Consider the following 14,924-nt stretch of genomic DNA (forward strand, 5'->3'; position numbering starts at 1 on the left):
AGTTCAGTGCAGTTTTTTTAGACTCTGGGAAACCCGCTGAGGTCCTGCCCCTCTGACGTCACCGGGAGATTGTGAAGGACAGTGAGTTTCGGAGTTCATTTCCAGAAAAGAGATGGAAATGGAGCACAGCCTCAGCGGAGGAGCGAGGACTATGAGGTAAACCCTATCACACACTCGGTCAGCGGTTATTTACTTGGTTACTGTGTGTTTTCAGGGGTTTGTTTTTGTGGAAGTCAAGGGCTGGGTTCACCCTCGCGGTGGGCGTTACACTCCCTTCACACACGCTACTCTTCTCTCAGAGAAACATTCAGTCAGAGCTAAAGAGAAACACGTCCACGGTATCACTCAGGGGTCGTATGTGGACACTTATTTGATTACACCTGGCCACATGGCTTGCTTTATTAATGTTTTCATTGAAAATTTGTATTTGTAGAGAGAATAAATACTAATTCAGCGCTTTAAATGCTTTCTCCCCCCCAGAAAACCCAACTCTAACCCTAGACTTTATTAAATAACAATAAAAAAAGGAAATATGCATTCATTTTAGCAGGAAAATGCACTATCAAACCTTGCCTGTTTTTATTCAAATGCAGGGCAGTACTTAGGCTATCTAGTCAGGCTCCTATGGGGCATAGAACAGCTTCAGTTAAAAACATCACACTCATCTGTTGGACTGCCTTTCCTTGAAGTCTTTTTCTCCTGCAACATTTATCTTGTAACTGCACGACACAGTTGTTTGAGGATAAGTGAACTTTAATGAGGTGAGGTCCATCACTCCATAGAATTAAGTTCCATTGTTCCACCACCAGGGTTTATACCCCTCTAGCTGACACTATCCCTACCGCACTGGGCATGGTACCTGTAGACCTGTGTGCAGCCATTAAATGATTTCATTACACAAACTACATGAACAGCTGAATGTCTGTGTCCACAATAGGTATCGCTAACTGCAACATTCAAATGAGCAAGCAGCAGTCAAGTAGTTCCTAAATACCACAAGCAAAGTTACACAAGCAAAAAAAGATGAAGTCCTTTCTTTACCGATGGACTTTATGTTGTAATTTGTAGCTGAACCGACAGTATGCTAAAAGCAATTTAATATCTTATTATACAAATATAATGATGCACTATATTTTTAAATGTTTAAATATTTTTAAAACATGGAACAAAAGCAACCTCAATTCTCTTTTTACTTCTAACTCTTAAGGGATGTTAAGTACAGACAGAAATCTACAAAATGTAGAATGATACACTGTGCTATTAAAAATGAAACTCAGAAAGCTTCATATAAATAAATATATTATACATATTATGTCCAGGGAAGGGCGGCAAGGTGGTGCAGCAGGTAGTGTCGCAGTCGCACAGCTCCAGGGACCTGGAGGTTGTGGGTTCGATTCCAGCTCCGGGTGACTGTCTGTGAGGAGTTGGTGTGTTCTCCCTGTGTCTGCGTGGGTTTCCTCCGGGTGCTCCGGTTTCCTCCCACAGTCCAAAAACACACGTTGCAGGTGGATTGGTGACTCAAAAGTGTCCGTAGGTTTGAGTGAATGTGTGTGTGTCTGTGTTGCCCTGTGAAGGACTGGCGTCCCCTCCAGGGTGTATTCCCGCCTTGCGCCCGATGATTCCAGGTAGACTCTGGACCCCCCGCAACCCTAAAATTGGATAAGCGGTTACAGATAATGGATGGATGGATGGATTACTGAATATTTTTAACATGTTACCAGTGTTTTTGTCTCGTTAAGGTTTAAGATTGCATTTTGCCTTAATACTTCCCATCAACTTGGATTCATCTCTAGAACTGGACAGGCTTTTCTCTATATTTTCTAACAAGGTCTAACCTGGCCTAACCTCAGTGTAAATATAGAGGTTGTGTTTGACTTCAGCAATAATAATAATTATTATAAGGTGAGTAAGGTGATCATCCACGTTCGTTGTCTTGCGCGTGTCTATCTGTCTGATCGCTTATTTTGCATTGATGCCTTTCTGGACCATATATTGAGAGCTCCCATAAACAAACCACATTCAAATTCAGCACTTAGAATCAAACAGACATTTAAAAAATGTTATTTATTTAGTTAGTTAGTTACAGGCCCCATCTGAGACTGCAAAAATGAGGGTACTGTGTAAAAGTCTGGAATTATTAAACAGTTTAAAGTCTCCACTTCAATTACATCTTGATTTTGAAAAATGTGCGACTGTCTGAAAACTAACTATACAATGACATTTTTGCTCCATACAGCATTGCATTGTGGAGAAGTCTTAAATTGCCTCAGTAATGCTTTACTGTGTTTTACCAGGTACAGCATTGGGCTGGCCTATCTGTTCCTGTATTATTTGCTACAGTTTTGTGGACACACATGGATCTTTGCAAACATGTCTGCCAGATTTCTCTCATTTGGCTGCGGTAAGCAACAGCTTTTAGCTCTCCACCCTAAATAAACAGAGTGAAGGGGGAGCGTTACCGTTGTTTAGGTTTCTGCAGCCTGTGCCTTTGCTTTCTTGCGAAATCAGCAGAAAGTGGTTGCTGATAAGTTTGTAAACACATGCTAGAGGAAAAAGAATGATAAATTGGGCAAAAATAATACAAATAAATAAAAAAACATAACATGAACGCAGAGTAATGGTGTAAAAGATGTTAAGGACTCCACTAAAAGACAGTTGCTATGAGGCTAAATTATGCATCATACTTCTCCAGAAGCATAACATTTATGTCTCACTATATTCTATCTGCATTCCACCACAGAAAGACGTAGGAAGCAAAATATTGGGACAGTTTTGTGATTTGTATAAATATAGGGGTATACCTGGGCCCACTGCAGAGTTGCATTGCTGATCTAAGAGTTACTCATACACTCTACAAAGTATTGGGATGGATCATTGATTTCAAGTGTGTGATTCAGTCCCATTGCTACAAATGTTTAAAATCCAGCACTTATACATACAGTCTAGCTTAATAAATATTTGTGAAAGAATGGGTCATTCCAAAGGCCTCACTTAATTCATGCAAGGTGCTGTAGCAGGATGCCACAGTCGCAACATTAAGTTTGTGAAATTCCACCCTTCCTACATATTCCATGATCATCTGTGAGTGGTATTAGTGAAAAGTAAAAGCATTTAGGAACCACAGCAACTCAGCCATAAAGTGGCAGACCACGTACAGTTATAGAGCAGGGTTTTAAGATGGTGGAAAAGCAAGCACTATGATCTGGAACATAAATTATAGGCAACAAAAATAACCAGTTTCACCTCATTGCAGTATTTCTGCTTCTCATCTTATATTTAATAATCTACCTAGTCTTATTCTCTCTTTAGATGCTTTAGCTGGCACATTCTATTTTGTGGGAGTGATGATGTGTATGTGCCAGCTTTTGTCAATACTTGAGCTCTTCCACATAGCAGACGGGCTTGAAGAGTGTAGACTCCTCCCTCGCTTTGTCCAGGTAACACTGATGTTATGTATAATGATGAATATGATATAATATGATAAACCACCTTACTGTGCACCCATTGCTAACACAGATATCAATTGTGTACACATGGCTTGTATACTCTCCACAGAAATATGCTATATGAAACGGGAGCTTAGGAGCAGCTTCCCCTGACCTAATGTTACAATGCTCACTGCCAAGTATCAGCCAGAGGGTTATAATAATAATAATAAAAACAAGCATTCAGCTGTACAGCAGTGGAACTGTTTTGTCTGGTGTGACGGAGCAACCTATGGATGAGGTGGAGTAGTCTTTTGCCCCTTTCACACATTTATCCACGATGAGGGTAAAGTCCGGCGCTGTGTCCGAAACTGTGCCCTATTCACTTTATAGTGCACTATTTTGGGGTACCGCCGTTTTGTATTAGTGTTCGAAAACTTAGTGTACAATTTTTAGTGCATGCAAACAATCCAAAAATGCACTGCAAAAAGTACTGTACAACCCATGTACACTATCAGATATCAGATTACCTCTAATCCACAGCGTGGTTTCGTAAAAACCCACACAAGGTAGTGTCCGAAATCATTCACTACCCCACTGAATTCAGCTCCCTATAAAAGTTCACTAGTTAATAATCTAGGGAATATTGAAAAGGGAGCCAATTCTGACACAGGACAGGGAAGGTCCGGTATGAATGATGCAGGTGGTCACGTTCACACATCCATCTCCTCCGGGTAAACTCCGGAACAACTCTAGATTACCATGCATGTGTGAAAGGGGCATTTGTAATAAGGAGCCAATGATGCTAATCCAGCCTATATTAGCATGTTTGTCTATTTAGTGTATGTTTATCTCTATTAGCATGTTTGTCTATATAGTGTATGTGTTTAGCCTATATTAGCATGTTTGTCTATATAGTGTATGTGTTTAGCCTATATTAGCATATTTGTCTATATAGTGTATGTGTTAGCCTATATTAGCATATTTGTCTATATAGTGTATGTGTTTAGCCTATATTAGCATGTTTGTCTATATAGTGTATGTGTTTATCTCTATATAGTGTATGTGTTTAGCCTATATTAGCATATTTGTCTATATAGTGTATGTGTTTAGCCTATATTAGCATATTTGTCTATATAGTGTGTTTATCTCTATATAGTGTATGTGTTTAGCCTATATTAGCATATTTGTCTATATAGTGTATGTGTTAGCCTATATTAGCATATTTGTCTATATAGTGTATGTGTTAGCCTATATTAGCATATTTGTCTATATAGTGTATGTGTTTAGCCTATATTAGCATGTTTGTCTATATAGTGTATGTGTTTATCTCTATATAGTGTATGTGTTTAGCCTATATTAGCATATTTGTCTATGTAGTGTGTGTTTAGCCTATATTAGCATGTTTATCTATATAGTGTATGTGTTTAGCCTATATTAGCATATTTGTCTATATAGTGTATAGTGTATGTGTTTAGCCTATATTAGCATGTTTGTCTATATAGTGTATGTGTTTAGCCTATATTAGCATGTTTGTCTATATAGTGTATGTGTTTAGCCTATATTAGCATGTTTGTCTATATAGTGTATGTGTTTAGCCTATATTAGTATGTTTGTCTATATAGTGTATGTGTTTAGCCTATATTAGCATGTTTGTCTATATAGTGTATGTGTTTAGCCTATATTAGCATGTTTGTCTATATAGTGTATGTGTTTAGCCTATATTAGTATGTTTGTCTATATAGTGTATGTGTTTAGCCTATATTAGCATGTTTGTCTATATAGTGTATGTGTTTAGCCTATATTAGCATATTTGTCTATATAGTGTATAGTGTATGTGTTTAGCCTATATTAGCATGTTTGTCTATATAGTGTATGTGTTTAGCCTATATTAGCATGTTTGTCTATATAGTGTATGTGTTTAGCCTATATTAGCATGTTTGTCTATATAGTGTATGTGTTTAGCCTATATTAGTATGTTTGTCTATATAGTGTATGTGTTTAGCCTATATTAGCATGTTTGTCTATATAGTGTATGTGTTTAGCCTATATTAGCATGTTTGTCTATATAGTGTATGTGTTTAGCCTATATTAGTATGTTTGTCTATATAGTGTATGTTTTACCTTACCTGCCACAAAATATCAAAATAATTTACTTCACATTTGTTGATTTCTATTAAGAAAAATATGATTTATCTTTCTCCATTTCCTTGTCAGGTGATGGAGAGGAATTTCCTTTTATTCCTGATCATCAGTCAAGAGGAGTTTCAGAGTAACACAGTAGTGTGTGTTCTATTTTATATGTGGAATATATTAGATCTGTTAAGGTACGTAGCCTCCACAAGTAATATTTAACAAAACAGTTTTTCATTATTGATATTCTAAACATAAAACATTTCTACTAATGCAATGTTGTGGAAAGTACTGTATATTTCAATCTGTCGAGTCAAATATAAACATCTCTTATTTGTGGTCTGAAGCCTAGTTTATGGGGCCTTTCTGAATATTAATTTCAATGAACATCAATAGCACAGCTGTGTCTTCTAGGTATCCATATGAGCTGCTGTGTCTCATCAGTTCTCCATCATTCAACATGCTGTGGGCGCGATACACTGTCTCCATCCCAGTTTATGTATTGTCTGTGATTGTAGAAGGTACGACATCAGCATTATACAATAGAAAAATGAATATCACGTAGTTTAACCAAACGCCCCAATAGCATTTCACTGGCTGTGAATAATGTTTTGAAATGAGTATTTGCATTCAATCGCACTATTTGTTCAGATTTCATTATTAACTTTAAGTATGTTCACTCATTTGATTTGTGCAGTCCATTGTGTAATTAAATATATTTCAGTTTTCTGTTTGCAGAGAAGACGAAAAGTTATTGACATCACAAACCTGTAGAGAGGAGTTTCTGTTCACACTTCAGTTAGTTTAGTTAGTTTCTTGGTAATGGCAGATTTCTAAAGCCTTGTAGGTCCATTGTTAATTGCCATTGTCTCCTGATTGTATGATAAATAATTTGTTCAGGGCCTGTATGTCTGAAATGATCAGAAATAAATGTTTTCTCATAATTCAGCTGGGGTCTAAACGTTTTACAAAACGTTACAAGTGAAATCTAACCTAACGAATGTATATTCAAACTATTTAGGACAGCACTGCGGTTTTGCTTGTACAGTCTTTATTAATCTGTATATAGTATCCATCCATATCGTTCAATTTTATGGACCAAATAAGGAACAATAGCATACAATTCAGATTTTGCAAAAACAAATTAAAACAATAGACATTGTTCAGTTGCATCAAGTTCAGTCAAGTTTTGAGGTTAAAATGCTTTATTACTAAACTATGTTGTTGTGGCTAATGGGGATTCACAAATTCACAATAAACACACAAATGTATTTCAAAAGAGCAGAATGCATAGGTTCTTTTGTGGTCCTATACAGAGTGAGTATCTCTACAAAGGCACATTACATTCCTCTGTAAATGCTAAATCAGGGGGATACAGTTGCTAATTCTATATTCTGGAAATGTTTATGGATCAGTATTGGAATCTGTAAAAGCAGACTTGCACGTGAAAAAATATGAAATACTAGCATCAGACCAAAATTCCCAATACAGGTGGACTTATACCAGTAAATCTACTGTTGGAAATGGCAATAGACATGCTCTGCTCACATATAGACTGACAAAGACACATCAGATCAATATCATTTGAAACTAACAGCACAGTAAATGTAGTTTTGACATTTTGATTAAATCTGAGTTGTACAATAATATTCCTCATTGGGTTAAAAGAGATATTTGTGTTCTGTAACGCTTGTTCAGTTCAGTCTGACATGACAACACTTGCTAGTAACAGAGCATAGATAGGCCAGTAATTTTGTATCAGTACCAGTGTCTCTATTAATATCTCACTGGCAAATCTGAAGAAGTTAGACTGAGAATGTTATTTAAACATAAGAATAAATATTGGGTCAGTCTTTAGAATTTTTACAGCAGTGTAAACAGAAATCAGGCCATTGTTTGAGTCTCTGGCTAAAAGGGTCATAAGGCCTTCAAACTGTCCGTGTGGCTACACAGATATTTGAACAAAAAGGAAGTGAGACTGTAAGTAGGCCTGAGTTTGTTTGTTTGTGTGTGTGTGTGTGTGTGTGTGTGTGTGTGTGTGCGTGCGTTGGCTAAGATGAGTGGTTTGGAGGGCGGTCAGGAAATGTGTTGATAGAGCGTTCCTGCTGCATAACAGCCAACAAACTGATAGCTTTATCTCTGCTGTCTCTAAAACGTCTAAAATATAAGACAATACAACACACTCTTCTAAATACCTCTTAAAGAAGCAGATTCAGTCCCCAGCTGCAGTTGATGTTATTATTGCTGTAATTTTTACCTGACAAAACTCTTTTTCTCTTATTCTCAGGAATCAGTATTTTCCTGACGCTCCCTTACTATGAGTCACAGGGGACGTATTCGGCACAGTTTAAAACACCTATTTCTGTCTATGTCCATTTTCCATACGTGCTAATGGCTTACCTCCCACTATTAGCCACAGGTGAGACTCCAACCGAACCCTGTTCATTTATCATTTCCAGCAGCAATTAATAAACGCAGCAAAGGCAGGATTAGCTTACAGCCCAGTTCTGAACACTTTTATTTCTGTTTTAAAGGTACTGGTGTCTCAGTCCTGATCTTATTGGAGGAAAGGAGACAAATGCTCAAGTCCTGGACAACAAAGATAAAGACGAGTTAACTGAAGGAACTTTCATGCTTACGGCAAAGATACAAAACGAAGCTCTCATGTTTAAGTGAAAAGGACACGAAAAGGAAAAGCAAAAATGCACTTTGGTGTCTGCTTATGTTCTGTCTTTCTCTACCAGTTCGGACTGGAGTAGGGTAAATGTAAACGTAGCATAGAGTGTGGCACATATGGAATGGACTTCACAAGATATTGCACCTTTTGTGTAAACGATTAAATGGTAATTAAATTGATCTGCAACGATTTACTGTTTTGCTGCCTAAACACAAATGCAGCCTAGTATCTCTTTAATACAGCAGCATCATTTATTTTCAACCATGAAGTAAACCTCTAAATGTTTGTAACAGAGCATTTCTAAACAGGATGCATTTCAAAATGGCTGAAGTGTATGGCATGATTTATGGGTTTGATTGCTCTTATTCACAGTCTCAAACCTAAGCCTGTGAATGTGTGAAACTCTGCACCAGGGACCTTGATACACAAGCTTCCCTCTGTGTGCTTTCAAGTGCTTTCCAAGACTTTCTGATCAATCCTACAATTTAAATTTGTATCTAAAAAAAAAAACAAAAACAAAAAATGAAATTATAAAGAAACGAGTTTCTTTGTAAGAAGAAAAGCTAACTGTGACTAATTGTGTTACTGAAGTCACCAGCCATATGCTCTGGTCCACACTGTCTTCTTTTTGAACTCTGGGGTGGATTTCAGTGCCAGTAAAGTCGCTGAGAAGAAAAGAAAGTGAATATTAATGAAGAGAAATATTGACAATATTGTTCTTTAATCTGAAACTAAATCCTAAACTCTCTACACACGAGTTTCTAAAACCAGACACGTGATAATGCTCAAGAAGAGATTTGGGGAAATATTTCCTAAGAAACCTGCATACATAATTCTTTATTTTTGCATTTATAAGGCATTGTATGGAATTAAATGCCCATAAGTATTTATGCTAAATGTTTTTATGACAGATTTTATAATATATCATGAAACACAAAGTCTTACTCTCTTTCAATAATATCATTTAACTTAGTAGCCATTTGTATATAACTGTAAACGCTTGTGCCAAGACCTATAAATTATATATGTATGTCAAGTAAAAGCATTATAAAGCCTACAACAGTGGGTGCCAGCTTTTTTCTGCAGTACCCCCTTTTGTAGAACATTTTTGAGCCCCACATGCTCAGACATGCCTTCCTGCAATGGCCCTCTCACTTTGGAGACCAGTGGATTGAAGAATACAGGATTTACAGGAAGTGGTAGTAATTTCTGCACTTAAAGGTTGCAAGCAGTAGCTTTTTTGGTTTTGAAAACCATGTTAAATTTGGTTAAAGCCGTCAGACAGCCACAAATGAATAAGATGCTTCTCACCTCTGGCTATAAAGATAGCAGTGTGTGATAAAGCTTCCTCAGGAGCTTCCGCTATGCTGAAGAGCCAGTCAATAAACTGTGAGAAACACGAAGGTGCATTTTCATATTCAACTTTTAAAAATAACCCAATAATGAAGTAGTAATTGCTTTATTACAATTTATGATCACTTACACCACTCTGAAAACTAGGGATTATTATTAACACAATATATTCTTCAGCTTTTCTAAATGCTCTCAAGTTCAGTGAAGTAGTAAAAACATCTACAGTCTTTAAAATGTATCAGAATAATCTGTACCTTCTGTGACTGGGACTTCCATGGCTCCTTGTCCAGTAGATGCTTCAGAGTATGTGGCATGGCTAGCACACACTGTTTAAGTGACTCGTCAATGCTAACAGTATTTACAAAGAGACCATGGGGCAGGCCTGGGTAATGGGTGGGTGACTGTTTCCATGGAAACCACTGGGCTCTGACCCCAATGAGGAGAGGCATGGAGTGGTCTGCCCAAGATACCAAAGCAGAAGCGAAAACGTCCAGCAGGAAGTCTGTACCCTATGGGAAAGGATGAAAAAAACGTGAGGCTGACCACAAGCACAATATGAGGAACCTGCTATAAGAACTGAACTGTGTTGGGAAATTTTTAAGGGGGAAACCACAGAAGCAGCAGTCAGTCAGACAAGCTAGGTTGTGTGTTTGCTTCCTTAGCTTTGCCAAGGAGCTGTGAGGCTAATGAGCTAACATAATAACAAAGCTAAAACCACACTAATGTAAAGTATGTGTAATGAATGTAAACTTCAGTCGTAAATATAAGTAAATTTATGTTGTTTCTGAGGCTGTATGCTATTGTTATTAATGAAAATCAACAAGCACCTAGAAAAGGAAGCTTCCAGAAGTTTTGCTAATCAGGCTAATATGTTCTGACCATCATATTTCCAGGTCTCTAGGTCAGTGCTTATGACTGTTACAGCACTGAACTCTCAGATTTGTATTGCTTTCTGTGTGTGGAGAGTTTAATGACCTGTCACTCCACAAAAGCTAAAACTAAATGGTGACAGTTCGATCCTGTCCTGCATTGATATGCTCTCTTATTTCCCCTCACAAATCACACTAATGCAGGATCAATATACATATATTTATGGCCACAATTTTCAGGCCTATTTATTTTTTATATGTCCTTCAGAATCTAAATATGCATTTGGCGCAATTAGGTGTTTGTCTGATATTTTTTTCCTCTTCTTTTACACACCTCTTTGATGTTGGTACATTTCACTGAAGGAGCTCCGTATGCCACTTTCCTGATATGCCCCATTAACTCCAGCAGCCATTCCATTCTTTTGGCCACACCTAAAGGCAAAGCAAAAGCTGTTTGAATAGGGAATTGCAAAACGTTCTCATGAATAGCTGCTAGATTATTTATGATCAACAATTAAATTTTTTTATTTTTACATAACATCACAAGCTCTTTCATTTTCTTGTAGCTGGTGTTTATATTCTCAGTTTCTGGCAGCAACTGCTGTATGTGTTTAGCCTATATTAGCATGTTTGTCTATATAGTGTATGTGTTTATCTCTATATAGTGTATGTGTTTAGCCTATATTAGCATATTTGTCTATGTAGTGTGTGTTTAGCCTATATTAGCATGTTTATCTATATAGTGTATGTGTTTAGCCTATATTAGCATATTTGTCTATATAGTGTATAGTGTATGTGTTTAGCCTATATTAGCATGTTTGTCTATATAGTGTATGTGTTTAGCCTATATTAGCATGTTTGTCTATATAGTGTATGTGTTTAGCCTATATTAGCATGTTTGTCTATATAGTGTATGTGTTTAGCCTATATTAGTATGTTTGTCTATATAGTGTATGTGTTTAGCCTATATTAGCATGTTTGTCTATATAGTGTATGTGTTTAGCCTATATTAGCATGTTTGTCTATATAGTGTATGTGTTTAGCCTATATTAGTATGTTTGTCTATATAGTGTATGTGTTTAGCCTATATTAGCATGTTTGTCTATATAGTGTATGTGTTTAGCCTATATTAGCATATTTGTCTATATAGTGTATAGTGTATGTGTTTAGCCTATATTAGCATGTTTGTCTATATAGTGTATGTGTTTAGCCTATATTAGCATGTTTGTCTATATAGTGTATGTGTTTAGCCTATATTAGCATGTTTGTCTATATAGTGTATGTGTTTAGCCTATATTAGTATGTTTGTCTATATAGTGTATGTGTTTAGCCTATATTAGCATGTTTGTCTATATAGTGTATGTGTTTAGCCTATATTAGCATGTTTGTCTATATAGTGTATGTGTTTAGCCTATATTAGTATGTTTGTCTATATAGTGTATGTTTTACCTTACCTGCCACAAAATATCAAAATAATTTACTTCACATTTGTTGATTTCTATTAAGAAAAATATGATTTATCTTTCTCCATTTCCTTGTCAGGTGATGGAGAGGAATTTCCTTTTATTCCTGATCATCAGTCAAGAGGAGTTTCAGAGTAACACAGTAGTGTGTGTTCTATTTTATATGTGGAATATATTAGATCTGTTAAGGTACGTAGCCTCCACAAGTAATATTTAACAAAACAGTTTTTCATTATTGATATTCTAAACATAAAACATTTCTACTAATGCAATGTTGTGGAAAGTACTGTATATTTCAATCTGTCGAGTCAAATATAAACATCTCTTATTTGTGGTCTGAAGCCTAGTTTATGGGGCCTTTCTGAATATTAATTTCAATGAACATCAATAGCACAGCTGTGTCTTCTAGGTATCCATATGAGCTGCTGTGTCTCATCAGTTCTCCATCATTCAACATGCTGTGGGCGCGATACACTGTCTCCATCCCAGTTTATGTATTGTCTGTGATTGTAGAAGGTACGACATCAGCATTATACAATAGAAAAATGAATATCACGTAGTTTAACCAAACGCCCCAATAGCATTTCACTGGCTGTGAATAATGTTTTGAAATGAGTATTTGCATTCAATCGCACTATTTGTTCAGATTTCATTATTAACTTTAAGTATGTTCACTCATTTGATTTGTGCAGTCCATTGTGTAATTAAATATATTTCAGTTTTCTGTTTGCAGAGAAGACGAAAAGTTATTGACATCACAAACCTGTAGAGAGGAGTTTCTGTTCACACTTCAGTTAGTTTAGTTAGTTTCTTGGTAATGGCAGATTTCTAAAGCCTTGTAGGTCCATTGTTAATTGCCATTGTCTCCTGATTGTATGATAAATAATTTGTTCAGGGCCTGTATGTCTGAAATGATCAGAAATAAATGTTTTCTCATAATTCAGCTGGGGTCTAAACGTTTTACAAAACGTTACAAGTGAAATCTAACCTAACGAATGTATATTCAAACTATTTAGGACAGCACTGCGGTTTTGCTTGTACAGTCTTTATTAATCTGTATATAGTATCCATCCATATCGTTCAATTTTATGGACCAAATAAGGAACAATAGCATACAATTCAGATTTTGCAAAAACAAATTAAAACAATAGACATTGTTCAGTTGCATCAAGTTCAGTCAAGTTTTGAGGTTAAAATGCTTTATTACTAAACTATGTTGTTGTGGCTAATGGGGATTCACAAATTCACAATAAACACACAAATGTATTTCAAAAGAGCAGAATGCATAGGTTCTTTTGTGGTCCTATACAGAGTGAGTATCTCTACAAAGGCACATTACATTCCTCTGTAAATGCTAAATCAGGGGGATACAGTTGCTAATTCTATATTCTGGAAATGTTTATGGATCAGTATTGGAATCTGTAAAAGCAGACTTGCACGTGAAAAAATATGAAATACTAGCATCAGACCAAAATTCCCAATACAGGTGGACTTATACCAGTAAATCTACTGTTGGAAATGGCAATAGACATGCTCTGCTCACATATAGACTGACAAAGACACATCAGATCAATATCATTTGAAACTAACAGCACAGTAAATGTAGTTTTGACATTTTGATTAAATCTGAGTTGTACAATAATATTCCTCATTGGGTTAAAAGAGATATTTGTGTTCTGTAACGCTTGTTCAGTTCAGTCTGACATGACAACACTTGCTAGTAACAGAGCATAGATAGGCCAGTAATTTTGTATCAGTACCAGTGTCTCTATTAATATCTCACTGGCAAATCTGAAGAAGTTAGACTGAGAATGTTATTTAAACATAAGAATAAATATTGGGTCAGTCTTTAGAATTTTTACAGCAGTGTAAACAGAAATCAGGCCATTGTTTGAGTCTCTGGCTAAAAGGGTCATAAGGCCTTCAAACTGTCCGTGTGGCTACACAGATATTTGAACAAAAAGGAAGTGAGACTGTAAGTAGGCCTGAGTTTGTTTGTTTGTGTGTGTGTGTGTGTGTGTGTGTGTGTGTGTGTGTGCGTGCGTTGGCTAAGATGAGTGGTTTGGAGGGCGGTCAGGAAATGTGTTGATAGAGCGTTCCTGCTGCATAACAGCCAACAAACTGATAGCTTTATCTCTGCTGTCTCTAAAACGTCTAAAATATAAGACAATACAACACACTCTTCTAAATACCTCTTAAAGAAGCAGATTCAGTCCCCAGCTGCAGTTGATGTTATTATTGCTGTAATTTTTACCTGACAAAACTCTTTTTCTCTTATTCTCAGGAATCAGTATTTTCCTGACGCTCCCTTACTATGAGTCACAGGGGACGTATTCGGCACAGTTTAAAACACCTATTTCTGTCTATGTCCATTTTCCATACGTGCTAATGGCTTACCTCCCACTATTAGCCACAGGTGAGACTCCAACCGAACCCTGTTCATTTATCATTTCCAGCAGCAATTAATAAACGCAGCAAAGGCAGGATTAGCTTACAGCCCAGTTCTGAACACTTTTATTTCTGTTTTAAAGGTACTGGTGTCTCAGTCCTGATCTTATTGGAGGAAAGGAGACAAATGCTCAAGTCCTGGACAACAAAGATAAAGACGAGTTAACTGAAGGAACTTTCATGCTTACGGCAAAGATACAAAACGAAGCTCTCATGTTTAAGTGAAAAGGACACGAAAAGGAAAAGCAAAAATGCACTTTGGTGTCTGCTTATGTTCTGTCTTTCTCTACCAGTTCGGACTGGAGTAGGGTAAATGTAAACGTAGCATAGAGTGTGGCACATATGGAATGGACTTCACAAGATATTGCACCTTTTGTGTAAACGATTAAATGGTAATTAAATTGATCTGCAACGATTTACTGTTTTGCTGCCTAAACACAAATGCAGCCTAGTATCTCTTTAATACAGCAGCATCATTTATTTTCAACCATGAAGTAAACCTCTAAATGTTTGTAACAGAGCATTTCTAAACAGGATGCATTTCAAAATGGCTGAA

General features: G+C 36.5%; 3 protein-coding genes across 3 annotated transcripts in view; 2 read left to right on the top strand and 1 right to left on the bottom strand.

Annotated features, from left to right (window-relative positions):
* On the top strand, window positions 1-8,556 carry LOC136706771 (very-long-chain (3R)-3-hydroxyacyl-CoA dehydratase-like). Its single transcript, XM_066680389.1, has 7 exons — window positions 1-156; window positions 2,295-2,401; window positions 3,310-3,437; window positions 5,643-5,752; window positions 5,973-6,079; window positions 7,846-7,977; window positions 8,093-8,556. Exons 1-7 carry the CDS (start codon window positions 113-115, stop codon window positions 8,173-8,175), a joined length of 711 nt encoding a protein of 236 aa, XP_066536486.1. The 5' UTR covers window positions 1-112; the 3' UTR covers window positions 8,176-8,556.
* Window positions 8,557-8,566: 10 nt separating this feature from the next.
* focad (focadhesin) overlaps window positions 8,567-14,924 on the bottom strand; it is a 61,709-nt gene continuing 55,351 nt past the window's right edge. The window contains exons 45-48 of the transcript XR_010804147.1: window positions 10,792-10,889; window positions 9,843-10,097; window positions 9,547-9,622; window positions 8,567-8,900 (exon numbers count right to left, since the gene is read on the bottom strand). The gene's annotated coding sequence lies outside the window, so the exon portion shown is untranslated. The remainder of the gene's footprint in view (window positions 8,901-9,546; window positions 9,623-9,842; window positions 10,098-10,791; window positions 10,890-14,924) is intronic.
* On the top strand, window positions 10,016-14,919 carry LOC136706772 (very-long-chain (3R)-3-hydroxyacyl-CoA dehydratase-like). Its single transcript, XM_066680390.1, has 5 exons — window positions 10,016-10,120; window positions 12,000-12,109; window positions 12,330-12,436; window positions 14,205-14,336; window positions 14,452-14,919. The coding sequence occupies exons 1-5, from the start codon at window positions 10,100-10,102 to the stop codon at window positions 14,532-14,534; spliced, it is 453 nt and encodes a 150-aa protein (XP_066536487.1). The 5' UTR covers window positions 10,016-10,099; the 3' UTR covers window positions 14,535-14,919.

This window comes from Hoplias malabaricus, chromosome 9, assembly GCF_029633855.1.
Source record: "Hoplias malabaricus isolate fHopMal1 chromosome 9, fHopMal1.hap1, whole genome shotgun sequence".
Classification (NCBI taxonomy): domain Eukaryota; kingdom Metazoa; phylum Chordata; class Actinopteri; order Characiformes; family Erythrinidae; genus Hoplias; species Hoplias malabaricus.